Genomic DNA, 21,105 nt, shown 5'->3' with positions numbered 1-21,105 from the left:
TCTGATAGAGTTTGGAGTTCATTTGGCTCGCTGATTCGCTTAAATGTCCTTTTTTGGTGTGGTTGTTTGGCTGGCGTTGCGGAATTTTGTTAAATTGAGCTGTTGTTGATCTGTGGAGATTGAGATAATTAGGGAAGTTCTAATCTATTCAGTCGACATTAAGTTGGAAAAGTCCTGCTTTATAAACTATAATTCGGAAGTTGCATATATGACTTCGAGATGAACAATCGGAATATGGTCTTATGCTTACGACTCGCCACGATATTGTTTACGGTTTAGGATATTCAACTATAGGGTGTGAATGAGAAGTGATTTCATCAAGGAGGAGGGATGCGATTGTTACGACCTCTTGCTAATCGAGCCTAACAAAACTGCGCCTTTACATTATCGCCTTTGTGCAATGATAATAAAAGGATAAACTCAAAATAGCTGAAAAAAATTAGGTGAGGGGAAGTGTGCCATAACCATTAAAGCGAGTGGCAGGTTGAATTACTTCGTGTTGGTTTGGTTGGCTCGCTGTTATATGTTATCATCATCGAAATAAACTTGTCTATTCTAGCATTTTTTTTATTTTGTTCTTTTTTGTTTGTTTTTGTGGACAAACTTTTTTTCCCCTCCTGTCTATCCAGTAATACTGATTAAGGTTTGTAGTTACTTTCTTTCAAGTACAATCCTCAGTAATCTTAACTCGATTTCCATGCTAGCATTGTGAAGTAGTCTTCTTGTAAATCTGGTTTATTTTGCAGCAGTTTTACTGTTATTGACGTTATGGAGTTGGTGTTGCCTGAAAAAACAGTGTTCGTAACCCGATAGTGCTGTTATTTTTAGCTTAGAATTCGTTGCCATTCTATAGATTGTAATGGAGTTCTTTGTTGGATCTTGATGTCTTTCCTTACGGGAGTTCTTATGGACCCGTAATAATCTTTGTGGCACTTTTGACCTTCATTATGACTATAGTAATTGGAATTATCCTCTCTTTTCTAGAAATTGATATTTTGTTTTTATGTTTGATTATGATATTTTGATTTCAGCCCCTTGTTTGTTACTTGGAAAAAAGCAACCAGTGGCGGAGAGCCGCGCCTGCGAGGATGCATAGGAACTTTAGAAGGTCGTCGCTTGATCAATGGCTTTAGGGATTATGCATTAACGAGGTATTGTTGTTTTCTCTTTACATATTTTTGCAGAATGTTCAGGGATTTATGGTTTGAGGATTTTGAGTTTAACAAAGAGGATAAATTGAGAATCTAGTTGATAGATGGTTCAGTCAGATGCTAGCTATACCGCTCTAACCAATGGGAGATGGGCTGCAGTTTTGACTCTTCATGACTGCGTAACCAATTCATCCCTTTTTTATTTTAAATTTTAAATTAAAACATGTGGTTATGGGAATAATAAATTTGTAATTTATGAGTCTCACAAAAAAATAAAGAGGCAATTTTGGAGAAACCTTGCATTCTATGCTGTGAATCATGAACAATAATTATTATTCCATGTTTTTTCAGCGCTCTGAAAGACCGACGCTTCCCACCAATACAGGCTAAAGAATTACCATATTTGGAATGCACAGTTTCTATACTTACTAACTATGAAACTGCTCTCCATTTCCTTGATTGGGAGGTTTGCTTCCTTTTCTTTCTTTCTTTTTGTGCTTTTAATGCAATATTTTCTTTTTTTATTTTTCTTACCCTTGATCTCTACAGTGTAGAAGAGGAAATTCCCCACTTGCTACATTGCCCGCCTTTTATGATCCAATGGTGATAACAATCATGAAGATAATCTTAATGTTTTGGTGAACCAAGGTGTTCTTAGTTAACACTAGGCAAAAACACATTATTTCTCCGTACCCGTTAATATTGGGAATCGACATGTAGGGAAATATTGGAGTCGAATTCCAAAAATCCGAGATCCTGATGTCAACTTCATCGGCTTCTCTTTCGTTTTGCACGCATGTGCGTGTTACTTGCCCTTAAGTAGTATAATTCATGGTAGAAAATATAAGGATATCATATTCTACAGTCGTCTAGTTTAGTAGTTTGAGTGCTTGTAGTGATAGAAGCTGTTGTTTTTTGTGCAGATAGGTAAGCATGGTTTGATCATTGAGTTTACTGACCCTGATTGCAACATTAGGCGCAGTGCGACTTACTTGCCCGAGATTGCCGCACAGGAAGGTGAATTCCTTTTTCTTCTTGGTCTTCATCTCGTTTGATATCAGAGAATCATTATTAACTTCTGCAACAATGCCTTTTAATATTATAAAATGTAATATATTTCTCCGAAGGAAAGCTGGGAGGGGAGACTAAAGGCTGTGTTTTCTTTTTAAATCTTTTTTCTTTTGCCTGATTCATAAGAAATTACCTGCATATGCATGAACTGTATTTACTTACTCGTGAATGGAGACACTTGTATATCTGTTCTCTAACCTCCCAATAATTCCGAACAGGCTGGACAAAGATCGAAACAATCGACTCGCTAATGAACAAAGCAGGCTACTATGGCTTCATCAATGAGTCGCTACGAAAGAAGCTTCACGTGACACGCTACGAGAGCACCCTATACACCATGCACTACAGTGACTACGCATTGTACGTTGAGATGACCAGAGGCGAGGTCCCTGGGTTCATTGGGTCTTCCACCATCAATGGGGTGAAACCCAACCATTGATTATTCTTACCTCACCCAGCTTTGTTGTAATTTTAAAGCTGTGAAGGTATATACATTTACACTTTGATCTTATTGATATGCTATCTTATTTATCTTAAGAAAATGGAGAGGGGATGCCAATTAAGTTCCCCATAACTATTGCAATGTTATGTAAGAGTTATCTATTTGTGATCTAAGATTTCCCTGTTCTACGTTGTTGTAATGGATTAGACATCTATTTCTCGAGTTGAACTTGGGCTCTGCACCAAACTTTTAGTGACCCTTTTTTTTTTTTTTTTGTTCGGTTCGGTCAAAAAAGTAAAAAGAAAATCTGGGTTGTTTGAAAACCAATGCGAGGTGCACGCCACTAAACAAAGTATACATCTTAAATCCCTATTATTTAAGGCCCTTAATAACATTGCTTATCTTATCATTTTGTTTTACTAAAAGTTAATTTGAGTTTTGTGAATTTTAAAATTAAAGGTTCGTAAGATTTACACCTATAAATAGTTATGTTCCATCCCTCTTTCGATATCTCTGATGAGGCCATTTTGGCCTTATGTTGATTGATATAGGAAAAGCAGAAGCTTCAGGTCGGAGAATTTGCTTTTCAATTCCAAAAACTCATTTTAGCTATCGAACGCAGCAATATATATATCTTTTTTTTGGAAAAAAATTATTTCAAAAGCCAAAATTAAACAGAAAAATTATTATTGTTATTATTTTTTGAGAGATAGATAGTATACTACCTACTTTGTTTAGAAATAAACTTAACTAAAAATATGAATCGGGTACCAACCATCAAGTTCTTTACCACGTGCACTAGGGACGGCCGATAATAGAAAAAATTGTTTGAGGACTAAATATCTGAATTTTGCTTCTCGGTTTCAAAAGCAGAGCCCATGCAAAAGTAAAACAAGTGCACCAACTCCACCGGACACGCAAGAAGTGTTAGCCGAACAGTTGCATGGTTCTAATTCTCGGCTCAGATCGTTGCCCGAGCATTTAATTAGTTAAGCATACGTGGAGTGTTAAGAGAAATGTTAGAGAGAGAAAAAAATGGAAGGAGCAAGAAGGAGATCTCCTGCGCCATTGTTGCCGAGGTTGGATCGCCTCGATGCCCTGGTAAACAAAACTCCCTACATCAATCACGCTCTTATTGATGCATCCATTTCTTTTACTAGATATCATGGATTATATTAATAACGTCTCAGATGGAGTATTTACAAGAAGCAATGTCGTTGGCGCGCCCACGCCCGCGCCTGCGCCCTTCGCCAGGACCAGATCATGCGTCCCGCTGCAGATGGCGGTGGAAGAAGCCCATGAAAAGGGATCCGTGTTGGATCGTGTTGCGCGCCTCGAACATCGATTGGCTCAGGTACAAATTGACTCCTCTTTTAAAATAATTAAGCAACTGAATATGTGAATCTTTTTTAATTATATCTTTATATTGACTAAAATCTCATCTATGTTTGGAGAATATCTGGACATCGTACGGATCTAAACTCATTGATCATTTTAGTTCCTTGAATCTTTGTTTATTGATAAATTCGTAAATAACTAATACAATTGAAAATTGGTAAACTAACTCTTTTTCTCTGTCATCTGGCTCCAGCAATTGAAGATCTTATTTTCCCCGTTGAAATAGTAAATTCTTTTCAGCATTGCATGATAGCATGTATCTATCTATCATCAATCATCAATTTGCATTTAAACCTCTCTTTGTTTTTTGCAAATTCTTTCTCATCAGTGTGGTGAATAATAGAATTTCGAACACTGCAAAATTGTTTTCCCGCATTTATGTTCCCATAAGCTAGAACTAATGGTTTATGATTATTATTATTAGCTACTAATGGTTATTGTGCTTTAAACATTTGCTGCTGCAGCTAAGCTTAAAAATGGAGGGGAGCAGCGTATCGAGCTCTTCCACGGTGCATTCGTCGGAAAATCCGTCTCTAACAATTAGGCGAATTTCAAGCGGCAGGGAGCAGTTTTTCTCCTGTCAAAGCTTCAATGATCAATTTCTCGAGTGCCAAGATAAGAGCCAACAAACAGTGAATACTAATAACCACTCTTTACAGGTGAGTTTTAACAGCTTTTCATTCTACTGTTGATATTTGCATGGACATTTGCTAGCAATTATGATATTCAAATCGCAATCGCAATCGCAATCGCAATCGCAATCGCAATAGCAAGGGTATATATATCATTTAGGACCTCTTTGGCCTGACCAGAACTTCTGCAAAGTGCTGTTGAGTGCAGCAATTGAAAAGGCACTGCATCTTTCGTATTGATACACCTGGACAGTTTTCCACTACAGCAAAAGCAAAAGCAAAAGCTTCGTCTACGAGTCTTTTGTTCAAAAGTCCAATTCCACTTCTTACACAACGCCGCCATAATGTGCTTACAATCCATTAATCATGTTAAAGAACAAGAAGAAGAAAGAAATGAAAAAAGCTAAACTTGTATAATTCTGTTACTAATTTATAACCAACTTAAACCTTCCAATTTATGGTCAAAAAGGGGGAAATTATTGGTGATAAGCAAATGCCAAAGGGGTCTTTCGAAGAGCAAGGACACTCACATGTGACAGAATATCCAACTGATACAAGGAAGAACAAGAAGAAAAATAGGAAGAAGAAACCACACAAGAGTTGGCGCTGTAAGAGATTACTTGGATGCTAATTGTACTCGAAATATTCTTTGTGTATCTTATTCAGATTCTGAGAAAGAAAAGATACAAGATAAGCCATGTTGTTGTAGTTCTCTGCTGGATGAATCATAGTAAAATTTCTTCATTCGCCATCTTAGTTCTGCCTTTTGGTTTGAACTCTGATGGGCGTTAATGTGTAATAACACAGTCTCCTACAATAATTGTTTACTGTTCCATTAGTCAGCATTGGCTTCTTGTTTCAGAATGTTTCTGATAATTACGTACAATACTCTAGATGGTACACCTAATTTCTCTAGATATTTCCAATAACCAAAATTTTGTTGCTAACTTGTTCTAGTAGTGAAACTTGAGCTTATTTCCACAAGCAAGGAAGTAATGAGACATAAATGTATAGCAGTTAAGATGATCACTTAAATTCTCCTTCTCTCTTCGACGACTACTTCAACAGGAAAAGAATTATCTGCATGAATCAAAGCCGCAAATCCTATTGACTATGATTTAGTAGAAAATCATCCAAGGCTAGATCTAGTCACCTCATATGCCAAGAAGCACGCTGCATTGGCCGGCACGCTGCGAACCATGGCTGGTCCAAAGCCCCTGTAAAGGCCCTTGATTCCCTCCGATCCATATATCTTCTTAAAGGCGTCAATGGTTCCGGAGTACTTTGGATTCCTGTAGTCATGGATCTGAATCACACTCTTCACAACATCGGTTGGGTAGACCGCGAGCCAGAATGACGCGCCGGCAAGCCCTCCAGCAACCAATAGAGAGCCGCTTCCCAAGTTGGATGTATCAGGCCCACCTGCAAAGTATTGCTTAAAGGCTTGATAGACACCAAAGGCCGCAGCATTTCCGGGGACTTCGCGAGCCAAGGTCGGGACCAGGCCTTTGAACAGGCCTCTAAGACCGCCTTCTGATTTAAGAACATGTCTTGCCACGTCCATCGGTCCTTTGTATTTTACAGCACCTGAAGAAGAAGCTGAATCTGCTAAGGCACTTTGGGCTTGCAACCTGCTTTACAATGTAAAGCAAGCAAATACACATGCAAAAGGTGTATTAGTAAAGCGTATAACATGTTTAAATAATCTAAATCATCAGTCAACAAAAGAAGTTAAAAGGAAAAAAAAAAAACTAATGTAGGTAGGAAGAAGTCATTCCTCAAAGTAAGTTGCATCGTAGGAGGAGATTGAACTTTGTGCGTCTTAAAAGAAAAGTTCATGAAAACAACTTAATCCTTTAATACACTTGCCTGCACTTAATCAGTTCAGTAGGACACGCCAGAAAAGAAACAGCGACTCCGGCACCAGCACCACACACGGCCTGCTGACCCACAGTCAGTGGAGCCCCGGGCTCGGACCTAAGCAAAGCCTCCATTTGTCCCCTGACAGTAAAGAGAACAGCATTGAAGGCCGCGACAGTGGCGAGTGGGGCTCCCATACCTTTATATAAGCCTTTAAGTCCCTCAGAAGCTACTGTTTGTTTTGCTGCATCAATGGCGCCGGAATACTTGGGGAGTTGACCGGGAAGTGGGGCTGGCTGGCTTTGGAGTTTGACCTTAATGGTGTCGAATGGGTGGCCAACGATCAGCTGCGCAGCCCCTCCCACCGTTCCAGCAGTCAAATCCTTGGCTATATTTGCCATCTGTCATTTGAAAAATCATGAGAAAGTTAGCTTTCGCAGGCGTTAAACCGAACAAACATTCCAATTAATTGTGCAGATAGTTTTCACAATGAGTCGCCAACGAAACTAAACTAACTAATCAAAATTACCCATACTACTAACTATCCGAGAGGTCTGTACAAACAAGTGTTCATGGCAATCAGAATACTAGGTCTAGGTAATATTGCGAGAGGCAAATTGAGCCTTTAGCACAGAAATAGCATCAAGGCTAAATTGCTGTAGAAGCTCATTTCACAGAGGATGAGCATAGCCCTATGCCTTCTTCTGGAATTTGTTTTTAATAAGAAATTTACAAGCAAAAAGATTGTCTTGTAAGATGTATGAAAATTTTGGATTTTCATGTAGCTTGGCAAGGAATTTCGAGTTGTGGATACAAGAGCCTTTAATACGACCTCTTAAAAAGCAAAATTTTATAAGAGAATCAAGAAAAATTAAACATATGTTACTATAATGTACTCTAATTCATCAGCTATAAACAAAGTAATACCCTGATTTGTTCAGCTTTCCTTGAATGAAGTAACATTTCGACGAACATGATGAAATTAAGCCAAATTAAGCAAAATTTGAAACAAAAACTACCTATAAATAAGAACAAACCGCTGTTTGTGATTGTAAACATCTGTAAATATAACAGTTCGAATTTTTTTGGCTATTTCGGGCCCGAAATTCGTAGGATGATAGAAGACCAAGTTGACTAACAACTACTTCTTTTTTTTTTTTCTTTTTCTTTTTACGCAAACAACTACTCAAATTACAAGTTATGGTTATTACAGACATGGCACAGATACGAAAAAACAAAAGATGATTAATTCCAGAAAAATCCTTGAGTTTGTATTCCATGGGGCATCTAAAATCAACTACAAACTTAAATAAAATTTGCATTACTTATGAACAAGCAACGGTACTTGACACATCAAATTGGGGACCGGGATGATGCTAAAAGTAAAATTTGCCTCGAATATTCACATCTGGAATCATTCCTATTCATGATTCACTCAGTAGTTTGGATCATAAAAGCAAATCCTGGAGAACCCGAGATTCATTCCATTCAACACAAAACGAAAAGGGGGAATCAGCATAGTTATATAGCAATTAAGAGCGGCGGAGAAAGCGAACACTTTACCTTTTTAGTAGAACCCATTATTCTCCTTCCTATGAGCTGTGGTGAATTTGGAAGGTAATAACAATTCCAAATCACCGTTCGAAAAAAAAAAAGAGAGAAAAAAGAATCGCTCAAATAAGAATAAGAATCGCTTGGATTTGTGTAAAATATATACTATATTATTATGGTTTATGAATTCATGAACGAATGAATCCACTTCTTTTTATAGAAAACTTGGTTTATATATATATATATAGAAAACTCGTTGGCAAAGGAGGAGGGGTGGTGACTAGTGGACTGGTTAATATTTAATTAATTTCTCTCTTCTCATGTAGTTTCCACAAAGGCCCAATCCATTGGGAGATAATGGGCCGCGTAGGCCCAGTCCATCTGGTCAGCCCATTAAGAGTTTTTTTTAATTCCTTTTTTAATTTTTTTTAAAGAAAAATGCGTTACGTAATCTCCAGCTGTACGATGTAAGAACGAACGGCGGAGATTAAATGTTCCCGCACGATTCCGTACGACGGGCGGAGTCCCCAAACGAGCTCCTCGCGTTCGCTATTTTGCATTCCCTATCTGACCCTATCATTTTTGCAAAATGCCCACTTTTTACGCTTGTATCGGAGTGAAACGCTGAGGGCAATTTCGGAAAAGAGACGTGCACCAAGGTAACCCTCCATAGGTGACAGGGCTTCTTCTTCTTGTTTAAACTCCCCCTCCGCCTCCCTCGTCTTTGTGATCTCGCGACGACCATGGCGACCTCTTCAACTACGCATTCCATCTACGGTGAGCTCCCCTTCTTCCTCTCCTCCATTGCTTTCATGGTGTTCTCCGCGTTAATAGGCTCTGCGATTCAGTGATTAGGGTTTCCCTTCTCGATCATGTGTTCTGCCCTTTCTCGAATTTGGAGTCGGAACAATCACCAAATCTTAGTTTGATGTCTCCCTTATGCAATTTGGGAATCTGGGAGAATCGCCAAACTCTAATTTTATATCTCCCCTTGTTTCATTTGAGAATCTGGCTCGGTTTATAATCCTTCTAATTCCCTTTACTTCCTCTTTTATTTGTTTATTTATTCGGGATTTTCGTTGTTATTAATTAGTTTCAGTTCCGCGCTTGAACTCGCTGGATTCATAGCTACAAATTTTCATGAATTGCATCTATGTACTCTATAACCATTAATATAATGCTCGCAATTCATATAGTAAGAAGGATCCCAGGACACGGCTATTATATCACCAACATGCATTTTTAGATGATTCAACAAACAAATATGTAAATGAAAGTTGTGAAATAAGTTAAGAAGAAAAAGATATGCAAGATTCATTTTTTAAGCTAAATGAAAAAAAAAAAAGAAGAAGAAAATAAAAGGAAACCTGAAGTTATGAATCATTTAACTGAGGGTTATGTCGTTTTTGTAAAAGGCTTTTACTAATCACAGACAGAGCTAACCATATTGTAGCTCTTAAGTCTTAATTGTTGTTTTCTGTGCTTCATGTTGAAATAGAAATGTATATTGTACTTTTTGGCGCCTTCGCAATCAGTCAGATTGTAAAATCTTCTGTATTTGTCTCTTTAGATAATGTTTATATTCTCTTAAGTTCTTTTTGTGTTTTAAGGTGGAACTTCTATCAAGACATTTCCTCAGTCCAACAAGCCGAAGTTATTGAGCAGCTACAGGTCTCAATTAGCAATAAGTCAGAGCTTGACAAAATCAAATCATCGCAGGAATGTATCTGTCCGTGCTGAGTTTAGGTAGAGAATATTTGCCAATTTTATGATTTTTTTTTTTCCTTCCCTCTCTCTGGTTAGAGAAGACTTGTCTATTATGGGCATACAACAGTGATATGCAGTCTTTTCCAGTTTTCCTAAATTACATGTTTCTGTTATACTAAAATTAAAATTACTTAGCAAATTATATGTTTTCTTTTAATTTTTTAAAACTTCGACGGAATGGCAGACTTCATTATGCGTCTACTTTATAATATCAGATTTTCATCTTGTTAACATGGTGTAAACCACGAACTACTTTATATGCTGTCACATCTTTATTGCAGTTGCAATCATTATAACACTTTAACATTCCAATATTATTGAGAGACGTACTTTATTTCCTTAATCGAATTGGTTTGAGCTGGTGATGAAGGCCTTTATTCGTTAGTATCCTGCTTCTTGAGGGACGAGGATAAAGAAAGGAGAAAGTGATTAGTACTTTTTCCACTGTCCCCTTTCTGTTCTGATTCACTCTGAAAAGGGTGTTATCCAGTTGGGTAATTTGACTGAACTTCCATTACGGACCAAATTGACACAGACATAAGAGTTGAACTACGTTGGCTGGGCCACGAATAAATTGCCCTGTTTACACATACTGCTGTTCTGATTTTTTAATACTTACAGTGCTGTTGCTAAAAATTTGGAATATTCCCTTCAACTGTTTTCTAGTAAATACTAGAATAGATTATATTTGAATTTGCTCATGCAGCGATGGTTCTAGAGGTGGAGGTGGTGATTTTGTTGCTGGTTTCCTTCTAGGAGGAGCTGTCTTTGGTACATTGGCATATGTCTTTGCTCCACAGGTATAAACCTACCTACTGAAACTGACCTGCTTTATAAGAATGCTAGCATTTCTATGCCGGTACATCTTGCGGTTAAAGTTTTTATATGCTTTGTAAGTAATACAAAAAAAATAAAATAGTCGAGATATATAGTTGCAGCATCTTGAAATACTGAAGGCTTAGTTGAACTTTCAACTCCTTTAATATGAACCCCTAAAGGCTAAACCGTAAGCTTCCTTTTATTTATTTTTGCGCTGGTTTCTTGCATAGCTAACCGGCAAAAGATATTTGTTTGATTTGCCTATTAGCTGACTGATTTTCCTACTGCACCAATTTAGTTTCAGTTCTTGATGCTGTAGCTTTCCATGATTGATAAGGAAAATCATTTGACAATGTTGATGATGATGAACCAAGATGAGAGATTGACAAATAAAAGCCCTTTATTCTTTAAGCCTCTTTTAAAGCAAAGGGTTGGAGCAGTTTGCTTGGCTGATTACATTTGAAGTTGCATGGATGTCGATATTATGTGCAAATAATTGTTGAACTTACATTTTCCTTGTTGTCTCTAGTGTTGAGTGGAATTCTCTTATTGATGCAGATCAGGAAATCGGTGCTGAATGAGAATGAAGATGGATTTAGGAAGGCCAAACGACCATTATATTATGACGAAGGTCTGGAGGTGAGCATAAGTAATTTTTTCCTATTATTGGTTTGTTGCCAGCCATTTAGTACGCGCAATTTGCTAATATCCCTTGTTGAAACGCCGTTGTGGGTTACGGATGCAGAAAACTCGTCAAACTCTTAATGATAAGATAAATCAGCTGAATTCTGCAATTGACAACGTTTCCTCGCGGTTGAGGCGTGCGAAGAATGTGGAGACTGAACCTGCTGAAACCGAATCAGAAGTAGAATCAACTGCATAGATTTTGTGTTTCGGTTTGTTCTCTTTCAGTTCAATGCCTTTCTATGTTCTCTCTCGCTGCTGGTACTGATGGTTCACAACGCTTGTTATTTATCCTCTTCCGAGACCTGCTTTGTATGATCATATTATAATTATCTATGTTCTTTGAACAATAACCGGGCTCTTAACTGAAGCTGCATATGTATCCGTGGAATGGATTGGACTCTTTTCTCTTTGTTGTCAGCTTAAGCTACTTCTGGATAAACTGGCTCGGCTTGATAAAGAGTAAAAGATACATCTAATACGATAGATTTAGAGATATCAGTCGTCATTTATGAAATATACTCGAATCTACCGACTCTCTTTCTTTTAGTACTTAGAACAACAGTAGGTGAGTATGGTTAGATTTTGCAGCTTGTTATCAAACTGTTCCAAAGTGAGTGTGCTACTCCAGGGTTTAACTCAGGTGAATGTTGGTTGATTCATGGTTCCGTGGCACAGTATTCGGCTGTTTCTTTGAAGAGAGATTAAGAGATGGTGTGGTGCTTCTTCTCATCATAGATTAGAGCTAAAAAATGAACTTGACCTGGGAGAGCAACAAGTTTGCTCAAAGTGTTGTGGCTGCTGATGGGCCGGACATAGACCCGAAAAGACTCTGGGTCCAGCCATGGCCCACCCTTGACCTGCTAGATTGGTCACTGAAGTTTGACCAAACATTTTTGCTAATCGATTAAATTGAACTAGTTGGGTCCACATGGAGTTGACCAAACTCTTTCTAATGATGTAAGGATTTGGAGTAGCCAAAATCCCCATCTAGTTGCATGCCGCAATTTTTGAATCTTTAATTTGAAATTTAAAATGCCCCTTTCGAAAAATCAGGTTTATCATATGAAAGCTGGACCAATTTAGTGGATTCTAATCAGTAATTTGTCAGGAGAGTTGTCAGAAACTTACTTTCCATACTAGGTTTCCATTTTTTCCCCTCCCCCCTCCGATGCATCCTTCAACTGTTTAATTTTTTGGGGGTGTGTGTTTACTATTTGGCGCACAAAACTCAACTGGGTTGTGTTGACTGGGTTCCATATAATTCCAGTAATTAAGACACTAAAGTTAGGCCTCCTTCTCGTACCTAACAACTGTCTTTTTGTACATAAATCAATTCAGAAGCAGTTGTTATTGACCAGTCAGCCTCTATTATTTATTTATTTTACATTTCTTTTTCGTTTTCTCCATTAGTTTTAAGTTTTGGCTCCGGAGGCTGGTAATAATACTGAGCCCACTTCATTCCGCTATTTCAACTCGTTTGCTGAGATTAAGATTGATAATCCGAGACGTTGAAGGCCAGTTTAGGTCTTACTGTTACTGTGTTTGATGACCTACTGTTAAGATGCTGGATACTTAATTTAAAGATTTTATTTTGACCAGACGTTCAGAAGCTAGATGTGTAATTCGTCATCACTCTTCTAGGAGTCTTAATAACCCTTGGCAGAGTTATGTGGCTATTTATCGGCCGAGAGTCTTACTAGATGTGAGATTTATACCTAAACCAGTCGATAACCCATATTCTTTCTTTAGCCTTATTATTATTATTATTATTATGTTTTTTAACTAGATATTTAAAATAATTTTTGTGAAACCTAGAGCGAGAAAAGTGCAAAATTTATATCTATAATTAAGTGTAGGGCAAATATGGCTATTATTAATTGGTCTTGTGTAGCATGAAAAGCAAGTGGGCAATCTGGAAGCCGAGATTCTTAAAATTTCCTAGACTCGCCGTGCGAAAAGGGTTAGACGATTCAGAACCCCCAATCTAGTCTCCAATCAACTACTTAATGAATATTTGACCGAGTCGTCTACGTTACGTCAGGAGAGGAGATTTATAGAAGAAGAAATTACATGGTGGCAGATCCCACGCACCGTTCAAAGTAATCTTTATTTTTTATTTCAGAATTTTACTCCAATCTATTTCACGAAAGGGACATAACTTGTTTTACATGTAATGAGAGCAATGGTACGTATGACCATCTCATCCTCGAGACATTTATGCGAATCACGGCTTGCTTGTAGGCTTCACACACCGTCCAAAAGAAATTACCCTCTTTTTTGGTTTTTCTGATCTCTTCTTCTGTCAACTATCAACCACCATAAATGGTTACAACGCAACAGTGAGATCGACGACAACGTTCCACCAACAGTAAGAAAATGCACATTAGGTGACATTCATAAATAAATTTGGCACGGATAACAACGAGAGAAAAATATGTATGTTAGGTGACATTCATAAAAAAATGGGTAGCCACGCAATAATGTGGAGCTCGTGACCTTAACAATGAAGGATCATACATTTCTTAATCTTCTACGAAGACTTAACGTAGGACGTCATATGCAAGTCCTCTCGTAAATTCTAAAATAAATTAAATAGCAGGTGACACGGCTCAGATTCCATCGTTCTAAGATCGTAACTGGGGGTTTTGTATGCAGTGCTCCCATTTCAACAAATTTGCTGCAACTAAAAGGATTTATTTAATCCGGAAAACACAAACATTGCGTAGACTCTCTTCGGCATGATAAATTAAAATGAACATTTAAATCCCGAAAAGGCTTCAGTAAAAATATGCATTGATGGGTGTTTAATCAGCAGCTCTGCTTAAATTTTATTTTTATTCTGAACAAGATCCAATTAGATTAATCCAGGGGGAGTCCCAAAATGGGAAAAAACAATAATAATAATAATAATAATAATAATAATAATTATTTCCCAAAGTAAAGAAGCTTCTGAATTTGGGTAGTCATTTGGCGACCATTAGAGATTAGCCCAGAAAAATCAAATGCGGCAGCGTGAGCCGCTCCTTTGCTGGAACATTTATGGCGTGAACATGGTTCACCATCATGTCATTATTCGGTGAGCCGATCAAAATGGATGACGTGGTGAACATGGTCCACGCAACAGCATAGCAATTTATTGTAATTTATGTGCCTAGCTACCTATCCTTTTTTATCCTTCATTAAAATCGGAAGACGAAAATGGCCATGCATTGGTTGCCTATTCCGAATCAAACTCCTCTGTCAAAACCACATCCATTCTATTATTTTATTTTCTTTTATTTTTTATCTCTCATTTTTCCGTCTAAATACAAGAAAAAAGTAAAAGTAAATACCAGAATATGTTTTTTTTTTTTTCCAAAAAAAAATAAACAAAAACAAAGAACAAAAACAAATCTCCTCTTTTAAATAGTGAAAAGGCACTCATTTAGAAAGTCTCCAATGACTGCCAAGTGAAAAGACTCCACTCTTTTTAAAGAAATTATCTACTGGAAAGCACATCTGATGATACTGAAAGCGCGTTTGTTGAGGAAATTTAGAAGATAAAAAGGGCGGAGGCAGCAGCACGAGCTGCAGATTAGACCTCGCATTCTCAGCCGGTCTTATTTGACCGCAGCCGCGCGGAGGGGTTCTCTCTTTCTATCTGTTTTCTCCCCAGTGCGTCGCGTTCCTTACTTCTCTCCCACTTTCTTTTTTCCTTTTACTTTTATTTTTTTGATCTTTCCCGTATATTATTTCCTCCTCCTCTTGTGGGTTTTTGGGCTATTTCATTTTCCCACCTCCGTTAATTTGCTGCGATGAAGCCAACCCCCGGGAGCTAAAAAATGGGGTGTCTGCACTACTTCAAGGAGAAGCACAAGCAGCGGCGGCGGCGGCAGCAGCAGCAGCAGCAGAGGAAGTCGGCGCCCGCCGCCTGCTCGACGAATGTCTCCTCCGCGCAGACGGGCCGGTCCGAGGACTCCGGCACGCCGAAGGAGGCGACGAGCAAGTCCGCCGGCTCGGCCGCGTCGCAGCGGAGCATTCCGGACTTGTACGAGGAGCGGGCGCGCAATCTCAGGGTGTTTAGCTTCCGGGAGCTCAGGAACGCCACCAGCAACTTCAGCAGCCTCGTTAAGATCGGCGAGGGCGGCTTCGGGACCGTCTACAAAGCCTTCATCCGGCCTAGCTCGGACGAAAAGGCTGATAAAATTGCCGTCGCCGTCAAGAAGCTCAATCCGAACGGCCAGCAGGTATACTTAACTATTCATATGCTTCCTTCTCTTGTGCATGTGTTGTTATGTGCATATTGAATTCTCTGTATGAGTAATTGTGAATTGCTGATACTCGCAGCGAGAAACTGAGGTTTCGATTGGTTTCTCTAAGACGTTTTTTAAGTTAGAGAAAATTAAAGATGAGATTAGGGAATCACCCTGCGTCTGTCTTACCATCCAAGGAAAAATAAAAAAAAAAAAAAAAAAAAAAAAAAAAAAAAAAAAAAAAAAAAAAAAAAAAATTGGTGTACTAGTATTTGTCGATCATCAGGAAATCTAATGCCGAGTATTCGCCTACTTGTGTTTTTTGAAGCATTGCTTTCTTATTGGTAAATCGAACTCGAGTATTTTGGGTCATGCTGATAGGCTTCGTTCGGTTCAAGCTACTGTGGTACTGGTCAAGGGCTTATGATGCAAGAGTTTGTGATGTCGAAATCAAACCCATGCGAGATGCGACCTACTTGTCTTTTATTGACGATGTCCTCTTCTGCAGGGACATAGACAATGGTTGGCAGAAGTTCAATTTCTTGGCGTTGTCGAACACCCAAATCTCGTTAAGCTTATCGGGTACTGTGCTGTCGACGGCGAAAGAGGGGCCCAGAGGCTGCTGGTTTATGAATTTATGCCCAATAAGACTCTAGACGACCATTTGTTCAATAAAGCGTATCCTCCCCTTCCATGGAATGCTAGACTACAGGTAGTCTTGGGTGCTGCCGAAGGTTTGTCGTATCTGCACGAGGGATTGGAAGTTCAGGTTCGCTTTTGGGAACTCGGGATATTTAGATATATACCCCTACAAAATTATATAACTTACATTTTTATATGCCCCTGCTTTGGAAAATCTGAATTTTTATGCATGTTCCATAGAAACGTTAGTCTATTACACATATTCGCTTGTATGCGTAGGGACGTCTATGTAAAAGCCCCTATAATGGGCGGGCGCAGTGTTCTGTTCTTCTGCCTGGGCTGGCTAGGTATAATTGCGATAGATAAGTTTCGCCTTTTTTCTATTGATTAATAAGGTGCAGTCGTCTTTCTCACTAGCTAAACCCATCAAGAATTTTGAGTTGATATTTGATTTCCACCCAGAAAATTTTCAAGTCGCGTCTTTTTGTATTTAGATCTATCAGCCTAAATAAGAAACAGAAAAACAGATCATTTCGTACGTACGTAATATTATGCAACTCTATCTATTATGCAGTTTATTTCTTTCCGTTTCTTGTTTCCCAGGGCATCATTGCTAATGATCCTTGATGTTTCATGATCTGGTAGGTGATATATCGTGATTTCAAAGCATCTAATGTGCTATTGGATGAGGAGTTTAGACCGAAACTCTCGGATTTTGGGCTAGCAAGGGAGGGACCATCAGCAGGGAATACTCATGTATCCACTGCGGTACGTCTTCATGTAATTATATAGCGGATTATGTAGCATGGCCTGGTACCTCTTTTCCTTGGTTTCTAAAGCAACTTCTATACTGAAAAAGCAGAATTTGTCTATTTCATGACCAATTAAATCTAGAGCCTTTAGCTTGACCTAGAAGCTGAATGGATCAGAATCTATAATTTGATGCTTTTGCTTCTCACTCAGCAGAAGAGCCGTTATTGATTTTCATGATACTATTTTTACTGTTTCCGGAATTGTAAAATTGAAAGTTGAAACGGAACTTCTGTTTCTCCAAGTGTAAAGTTCGGTTAACGGTGCTTCTCCTACGAAATTACAGGGATACTAATTACTCTTCTTCTTTTTTTTCCTACCCTTAATGCACCCTATTATGCTCACGCGTGGTAAAACAAATCATTCAGTTTGTCTCTTTTCCCGCCTTCTCTCTTCATGCTCTTCTCTTTTCATTTCAATCAGGTAATGGGAACGTACGGTTATGCCGCTCCGGACTATGTCGAGACCGGCCATCTCACTGTCAAGAGCGATGTATTCAGCTTCGGCGTCGTACTCTACGAGATCCTGACCGGCCGTCGCTCGATGGAAAGAAACCGGCCAAGAAACGAGCAGAAGCTTCTAGAATGGGTGAAGCATTACCCCTTTGACAGCAACCGCTTCACCAGGATCATCGACCCCAGGCTTGAAAATAAGTACTCTTTAAGGGCTGCTCGGGAAATCGCCCAGCTGGCCGATACATGCTTGTTTAAGCATGCAAAAGATAGGCCGAAGATGAGCGAGGTGATCGAAACTTTAAAACGGGTGATGGAGTATAAAGACTTGGATGGGCAGGTTGAACCATTAGAAGAGAATTCTCCACCTCGGGACGAGATTGAGAAGCAGAGTGAGCAGGAAAATTACGTAGAGTCCGCGAGAAGGAGAATGCTTCACCTTGAGAAGCTGACGGAGAATCTGAAAAGTGTTGGAAGGAGGAGATTCGTGCTCATGAAGGCGGGCAATCCGAAATAAAAATAAAGGTAAAATGTCTGGATATTCTTTGTACCATCAGAATATTTCCGAGTCCATGAGCTTCTAAATGCTTTCGTCCCTGAACTTTCACGGACATTGCAATTTCATCGCTAGCCAACAAGGCTCCGAGAACACATGACTTTTTCCTTTAGATTGGCCTTTCTAACCCTGTTTTAACTACACTGCAAGAAGGAAGTCATTTACAAAAGAGGTAAAATGGCCATTCTAGGGAAAAGGTTAGGTCTTTTGTAATGGCCAGGAGTCAACTAGTGATATATGAGATTGTTCAGGGATTTTAAGTGTTTACTCGGAAACTTCAGGGACTGATTCACAGCATCTGAATGGTACAGTGACTATATATCCATGCATCATATCCATAAAGTCTACAACAACAGCAACAACAACAACAACAACAATGAAGCCATGCAATACATATATAGCAGATATGATGATGTAAATTTTGACTAAGGTTTGCTTCTTGCTAGTTGTATTAGTTGCTGGGCAAAGTAGAGGTATATATGAGAATGTTGCCTTGTTTTCTTTGGCTCATGCTTATTATTTGTTGCTGAGGTTTAACATCTTTTTTCATTTCCCCCTCCTACCAAAGTGTGCTATTGAGGTGTACAAAATCATTTTCCCGGTAATAAAATAGGAAAAAGAAGAAAAAGGTGTACAAAATTATAGGAGTCAAGAGTTTCAAGTTTAAATACAAAAGTTATCTTTGGTTGAGAAAAGGCCAAACAGGAAATTGCATGTAAATCTCACATCACATTGCCTTTTTTGATTTAAAAATAAAAGTAACAGTGCTCAAATTCGAGTCATCTTTCTTAATTGTCTATATATTGCATGACCCTAAATTCTTATGAACAAATTATATAATACTGCAATATACAAGAAACACAGCAATGAATGAGAAGTTGGAAATCTTCCTATTCGGGGGTATGTTTGGCTTTTTAAAAATTATTTTGGAAAATAGTTTTCTTCCTGAAAAAGCACTTTCTTTTTTTACCCCCCTAAAAACGTAATTTTTTTTTAAAAAAATTATTAGATTTTATATTCGGAAAAAAAAAACTGTAAAAATTATGTTTTGTAATTAGTTTTTTCAAGTAGCAAAACACCTCCTAATTGTGGGGGGGGGGGAAAAAAAAAAGAAGAAAAAAGCTTTCTACTACTGTTCCATAAAATTACTCGTAGCTTTTTTAAGTCGCTTTCGTGGAGCACCTCATTCTAAAGTACTCCTTGCTTTTCCATAAGACACCCCTACTCAAATAAAAAAGGAGCCTCATCACTCATGAAACACTTTCGTAAAATTTGCCATATTAATAAACTAAAAATACTGCTTGTACACTTTACATAGAGGTGTATATTTTATACCAGAAAAATTCAAGAGTTTATAACTTTTTTAAAACTTTTAAAATTTAAAAGATTGATAAGGCAAGGCGGTTGATACAAAATTTTTGAAGGCTATAATATATATGGTGCATCTTTTTATAAGGTGTATAAATAATGATATATCGCTGATGTTTGATAAAGAAAGCTCTTAACAATTGAGAAATATGTGTTGTCTCCGTGTTGTTCCGATAATGCAATTGGATCCCTATCATTAAGTAAACATCTGAGTTTTCGATGTATCTATATTGTTCTTTACTTTTGATCTTTGAAATTAAACACCTCAAATTCATTATTCACTACCTAATATTGTAAAATACTAATGTAATATTTTTAACCTTTCTTGAAATAAACTAAAATAAGTGTATTATCTTAAAATTGTTCTTCTAAAAAATTTTAAACAATAAAACTTAACGAAACAAGTGCTTTCTTTATCAAACATCAGCGATATATTCTTACTTAGTTAACATAATTAGGTTATAAGACTAGATATATTAATTAATTTTAAAAATTTTCGTCACAAATTTTGACAAAGTAAAATTTAAAAACTAAAAATATTATTTATTATTTATTTATTTATTTATTTTGTTTTTGAGAGGAAAAAGCATAGCTTTCCATGCGTCAACAAACCAAAAGAAAAACAAATAGCCCACATAAAAAAGCTGTATGCTTTGTTTCTTTTTTGCTTATTCTTTTCTTTATGCTTCGATCACTGAATTGGGATTTGACGGTTCCGAACCCTCCAAACAAGCAGGAAAGAGACAGGATACTCAATAACCAACATCTCCTTTTTTTTTAAAAAAAAATAAAAAAAAAAGAAAAAAAAAGAGCTCATTATTCAATCATTGCCTCTACAAATCACTTTTATAAAGCGAAGAACATAATAACTTTGGTATTGGATGATGGATGTCAAAATTTAAAAGTCATATAAGTAACGCACTTCTCAAAATTTTTTTAAAAAAAAAATTTATTTTAAAACTTTAATAACATTGGGCTATGAACAACTCATTATATATAATATATATATCATATATATATTTGGGGCCTAGAGTCGTTCTATAATTTTAAGCATTTCTATATAGATAAATGCCTTTGTCTCATAAAAAATTATTTATAATATTATTGCTGTTTAACTAAATTTACGTACAATTTTTAGCACACGCGTATCAATCGGCCTAAATTTCATATAATATATATATATTAACATATTAATAATTATTATGAGCAATATGTCAAGATTTATAGAAGTGCTTTTTTTTATGTGAACAAAATTTTGTTTATAACAATTTAAATTATATACATATATTGCGAATAAATTCTGTTATAATTCATAAATAATAAAAAAATATAGTTTAAAATAATATATTAATTTTTGTACTTATATATAATATGAAAATATTCAATTGAATATTGTTATTTATAAGCTTAATTATACTCTATTGCGTTGTACCTTAGTAATATTTTTATTTGCTATATTGTATTATATTGTTTAAAAACATTATTGTATTGTTATATTTTATTAATTTTTATATTATATTTTTAAATTTATTTTTATTATTCTATTTTATATTTTTTGTGACGTCCGACTTTTCAGATGGTTACTCATCCTAAAACTCTTTTAGTCCTGACACTCTTAACCTTCTTAATCTCCTGGACTCAGCCACTGCCTAAAGTGTTATAACTGG

At 37.2% G+C, this 21,105-nt stretch overlaps 5 protein-coding genes across 10 annotated transcripts; 4 read left to right on the top strand and 1 right to left on the bottom strand.

Moving 5' to 3' along the window:
- The first annotated feature begins 829 nt into the window (after positions 1-829).
- Positions 830-2,894, top strand: LOC109704174 (uncharacterized protein At2g38710-like). Of its 3 annotated transcripts, XM_020224922.1 has the most exons (6): positions 1,175-1,330; positions 1,503-1,617; positions 1,701-1,754; positions 1,872-1,949; positions 2,075-2,168; positions 2,441-2,894. In XM_020224922.1, exons 1-6 carry the CDS (start codon positions 1,323-1,325, stop codon positions 2,659-2,661), a joined length of 570 nt encoding a protein of 189 aa, XP_020080511.1. In that variant the 5' UTR covers positions 1,175-1,322; the 3' UTR covers positions 2,662-2,894. The 3 variants fall into 3 exon arrangements, 2 of the variants coding, with proteins under 2 accessions (XP_020080511.1, XP_020080512.1); XR_002214199.1 differs by lacking the exons at positions 1,175-1,330; positions 1,872-1,949 and adding an exon at positions 830-1,151 and having other exon boundaries at positions 1,701-1,799; XM_020224923.1 differs by lacking the exon at positions 1,872-1,949 and having other exon boundaries at positions 1,179-1,330.
- A 535-nt stretch (positions 2,895-3,429) lies between these two features.
- LOC109704172 lies at positions 3,430-5,350 on the top strand. The gene is made up of 4 exons (XM_020224921.1): positions 3,430-3,765; positions 3,855-4,018; positions 4,527-4,721; positions 5,164-5,350. The coding sequence occupies exons 1-4, from the start codon at positions 3,681-3,683 to the stop codon at positions 5,323-5,325; spliced, it is 606 nt and encodes a 201-aa protein (XP_020080510.1). The 5' UTR covers positions 3,430-3,680; the 3' UTR covers positions 5,326-5,350.
- LOC109704171 (mitochondrial carnitine/acylcarnitine carrier-like protein) lies at positions 5,329-8,358 on the bottom strand. Of its 3 annotated transcripts, none has more exons than XM_020224918.1 (4): positions 8,118-8,358; positions 6,564-6,955; positions 5,848-6,325; positions 5,329-5,505 (listed from the first exon to the last, which is right to left on the bottom strand). In XM_020224918.1, the coding sequence occupies exons 1-4, from the start codon at positions 8,133-8,135 to the stop codon at positions 5,353-5,355; spliced, it is 1,041 nt and encodes a 346-aa protein (XP_020080507.1). In that variant the 5' UTR covers positions 8,136-8,358; the 3' UTR covers positions 5,329-5,352. The 3 variants fall into 3 exon arrangements, with proteins under 3 accessions (XP_020080507.1, XP_020080509.1, XP_020080508.1); XM_020224920.1 differs by having other exon boundaries at positions 5,362-5,521; XM_020224919.1 differs by lacking the exon at positions 5,329-5,505 and having other exon boundaries at positions 5,739-6,325.
- A 382-nt stretch (positions 8,359-8,740) lies between these two features.
- On the top strand, positions 8,741-11,795 carry LOC109704167. Its single transcript, XM_020224908.1, has 5 exons — positions 8,741-8,882; positions 9,716-9,851; positions 10,579-10,672; positions 11,250-11,330; positions 11,437-11,795. Exons 1-5 carry the CDS (start codon positions 8,849-8,851, stop codon positions 11,572-11,574), a joined length of 483 nt encoding a protein of 160 aa, XP_020080497.1. The 5' UTR covers positions 8,741-8,848; the 3' UTR covers positions 11,575-11,795.
- Positions 11,796-14,826: 3,031 nt separating this feature from the next.
- Positions 14,827-18,709, top strand: LOC109704168 (probable serine/threonine-protein kinase PBL19). 2 transcript variants are annotated; one of them, XM_020224909.1, is made up of 4 exons: positions 14,831-15,604; positions 16,119-16,379; positions 16,898-17,020; positions 17,486-18,709. In XM_020224909.1, the coding sequence occupies exons 1-4, from the start codon at positions 15,200-15,202 to the stop codon at positions 18,029-18,031; spliced, it is 1,335 nt and encodes a 444-aa protein (XP_020080498.1). In that variant the 5' UTR covers positions 14,831-15,199; the 3' UTR covers positions 18,032-18,709. The 2 variants fall into 2 exon arrangements, with proteins under 2 accessions (XP_020080499.1, XP_020080498.1); XM_020224910.1 differs by lacking the exon at positions 16,119-16,379 and having other exon boundaries at positions 14,827-15,604.
- Positions 18,710-21,105: the final 2,396 nt, after the last annotated feature.

The sequence above is a fragment of the Ananas comosus genome, unplaced genomic scaffold (genome assembly GCF_001540865.1).
Source record: "Ananas comosus cultivar F153 unplaced genomic scaffold, ASM154086v1, whole genome shotgun sequence".
Taxonomy (NCBI): Eukaryota; Viridiplantae; Streptophyta; class Magnoliopsida; order Poales; family Bromeliaceae; genus Ananas; species Ananas comosus.
The sequence above is the reverse complement of the archived record's forward strand: the minus strand, read 5'-3'. Positions and strand labels throughout refer to the sequence as shown.

Bases quoted from the DNA above. Each gene is read 5' to 3' on its own strand.
- LOC109704174 (XM_020224922.1), top strand. The intron at 1,618-1,700 runs GTTTGCTTCCTT...TGATCTCTACAG, and splicing joins TCCATTTCCTTGATTGGGAG to TGTAGAAGAGGAAATTCCCC. The intron at 1,755-1,871 runs GTGATAACAATC...ATCGACATGTAG, and splicing joins CCGCCTTTTATGATCCAATG to GGAAATATTGGAGTCGAATT.
- LOC109704172 (XM_020224921.1), top strand. From the start codon at position 3,681: ATGTTAGAGAGAGAAAAAAATGGAAGGAGCAAGAAGGAGATCTCCTGC. The intron at 4,019-4,526 runs GTACAAATTGAC...TTGCTGCTGCAG, and splicing joins TCGAACATCGATTGGCTCAG to CTAAGCTTAAAAATGGAGGG. The intron at 4,722-5,163 runs GTGAGTTTTAAC...ATGGTCAAAAAG, and splicing joins CTAATAACCACTCTTTACAG to GGGGAAATTATTGGTGATAA.
- LOC109704171 (XM_020224918.1), bottom strand. The intron at 6,326-6,563 runs GCAAGTGTATTA...ATTGTAAAGCAG, and splicing joins ACTGAACTGATTAAGTGCAG to GTTGCAAGCCCAAAGTGCCT. The intron at 5,506-5,847 runs GTGACTAGATCT...CAATTATTGTAG, and splicing joins CGTGCTTCTTGGCATATGAG to GAGACTGTGTTATTACACAT.
- LOC109704167 (XM_020224908.1), top strand. From the start codon at position 8,849: ATGGCGACCTCTTCAACTACGCATTCCATCTACG. The intron at 10,673-11,249 runs GTATAAACCTAC...TTATTGATGCAG, and splicing joins CATATGTCTTTGCTCCACAG to ATCAGGAAATCGGTGCTGAA. The intron at 11,331-11,436 runs GTGAGCATAAGT...TTACGGATGCAG, and splicing joins ATTATGACGAAGGTCTGGAG to AAAACTCGTCAAACTCTTAA.
- LOC109704168 (XM_020224909.1), top strand. From the start codon at position 15,200: ATGGGGTGTCTGCACTACTTCAAGGAGAAGCACAAGCAGCGGCGGCGG. The intron at 15,605-16,118 runs GTATACTTAACT...CCTCTTCTGCAG, and splicing joins TCAATCCGAACGGCCAGCAG to GGACATAGACAATGGTTGGC. The intron at 17,021-17,485 runs GTACGTCTTCAT...CATTTCAATCAG, and splicing joins ATACTCATGTATCCACTGCG to GTAATGGGAACGTACGGTTA.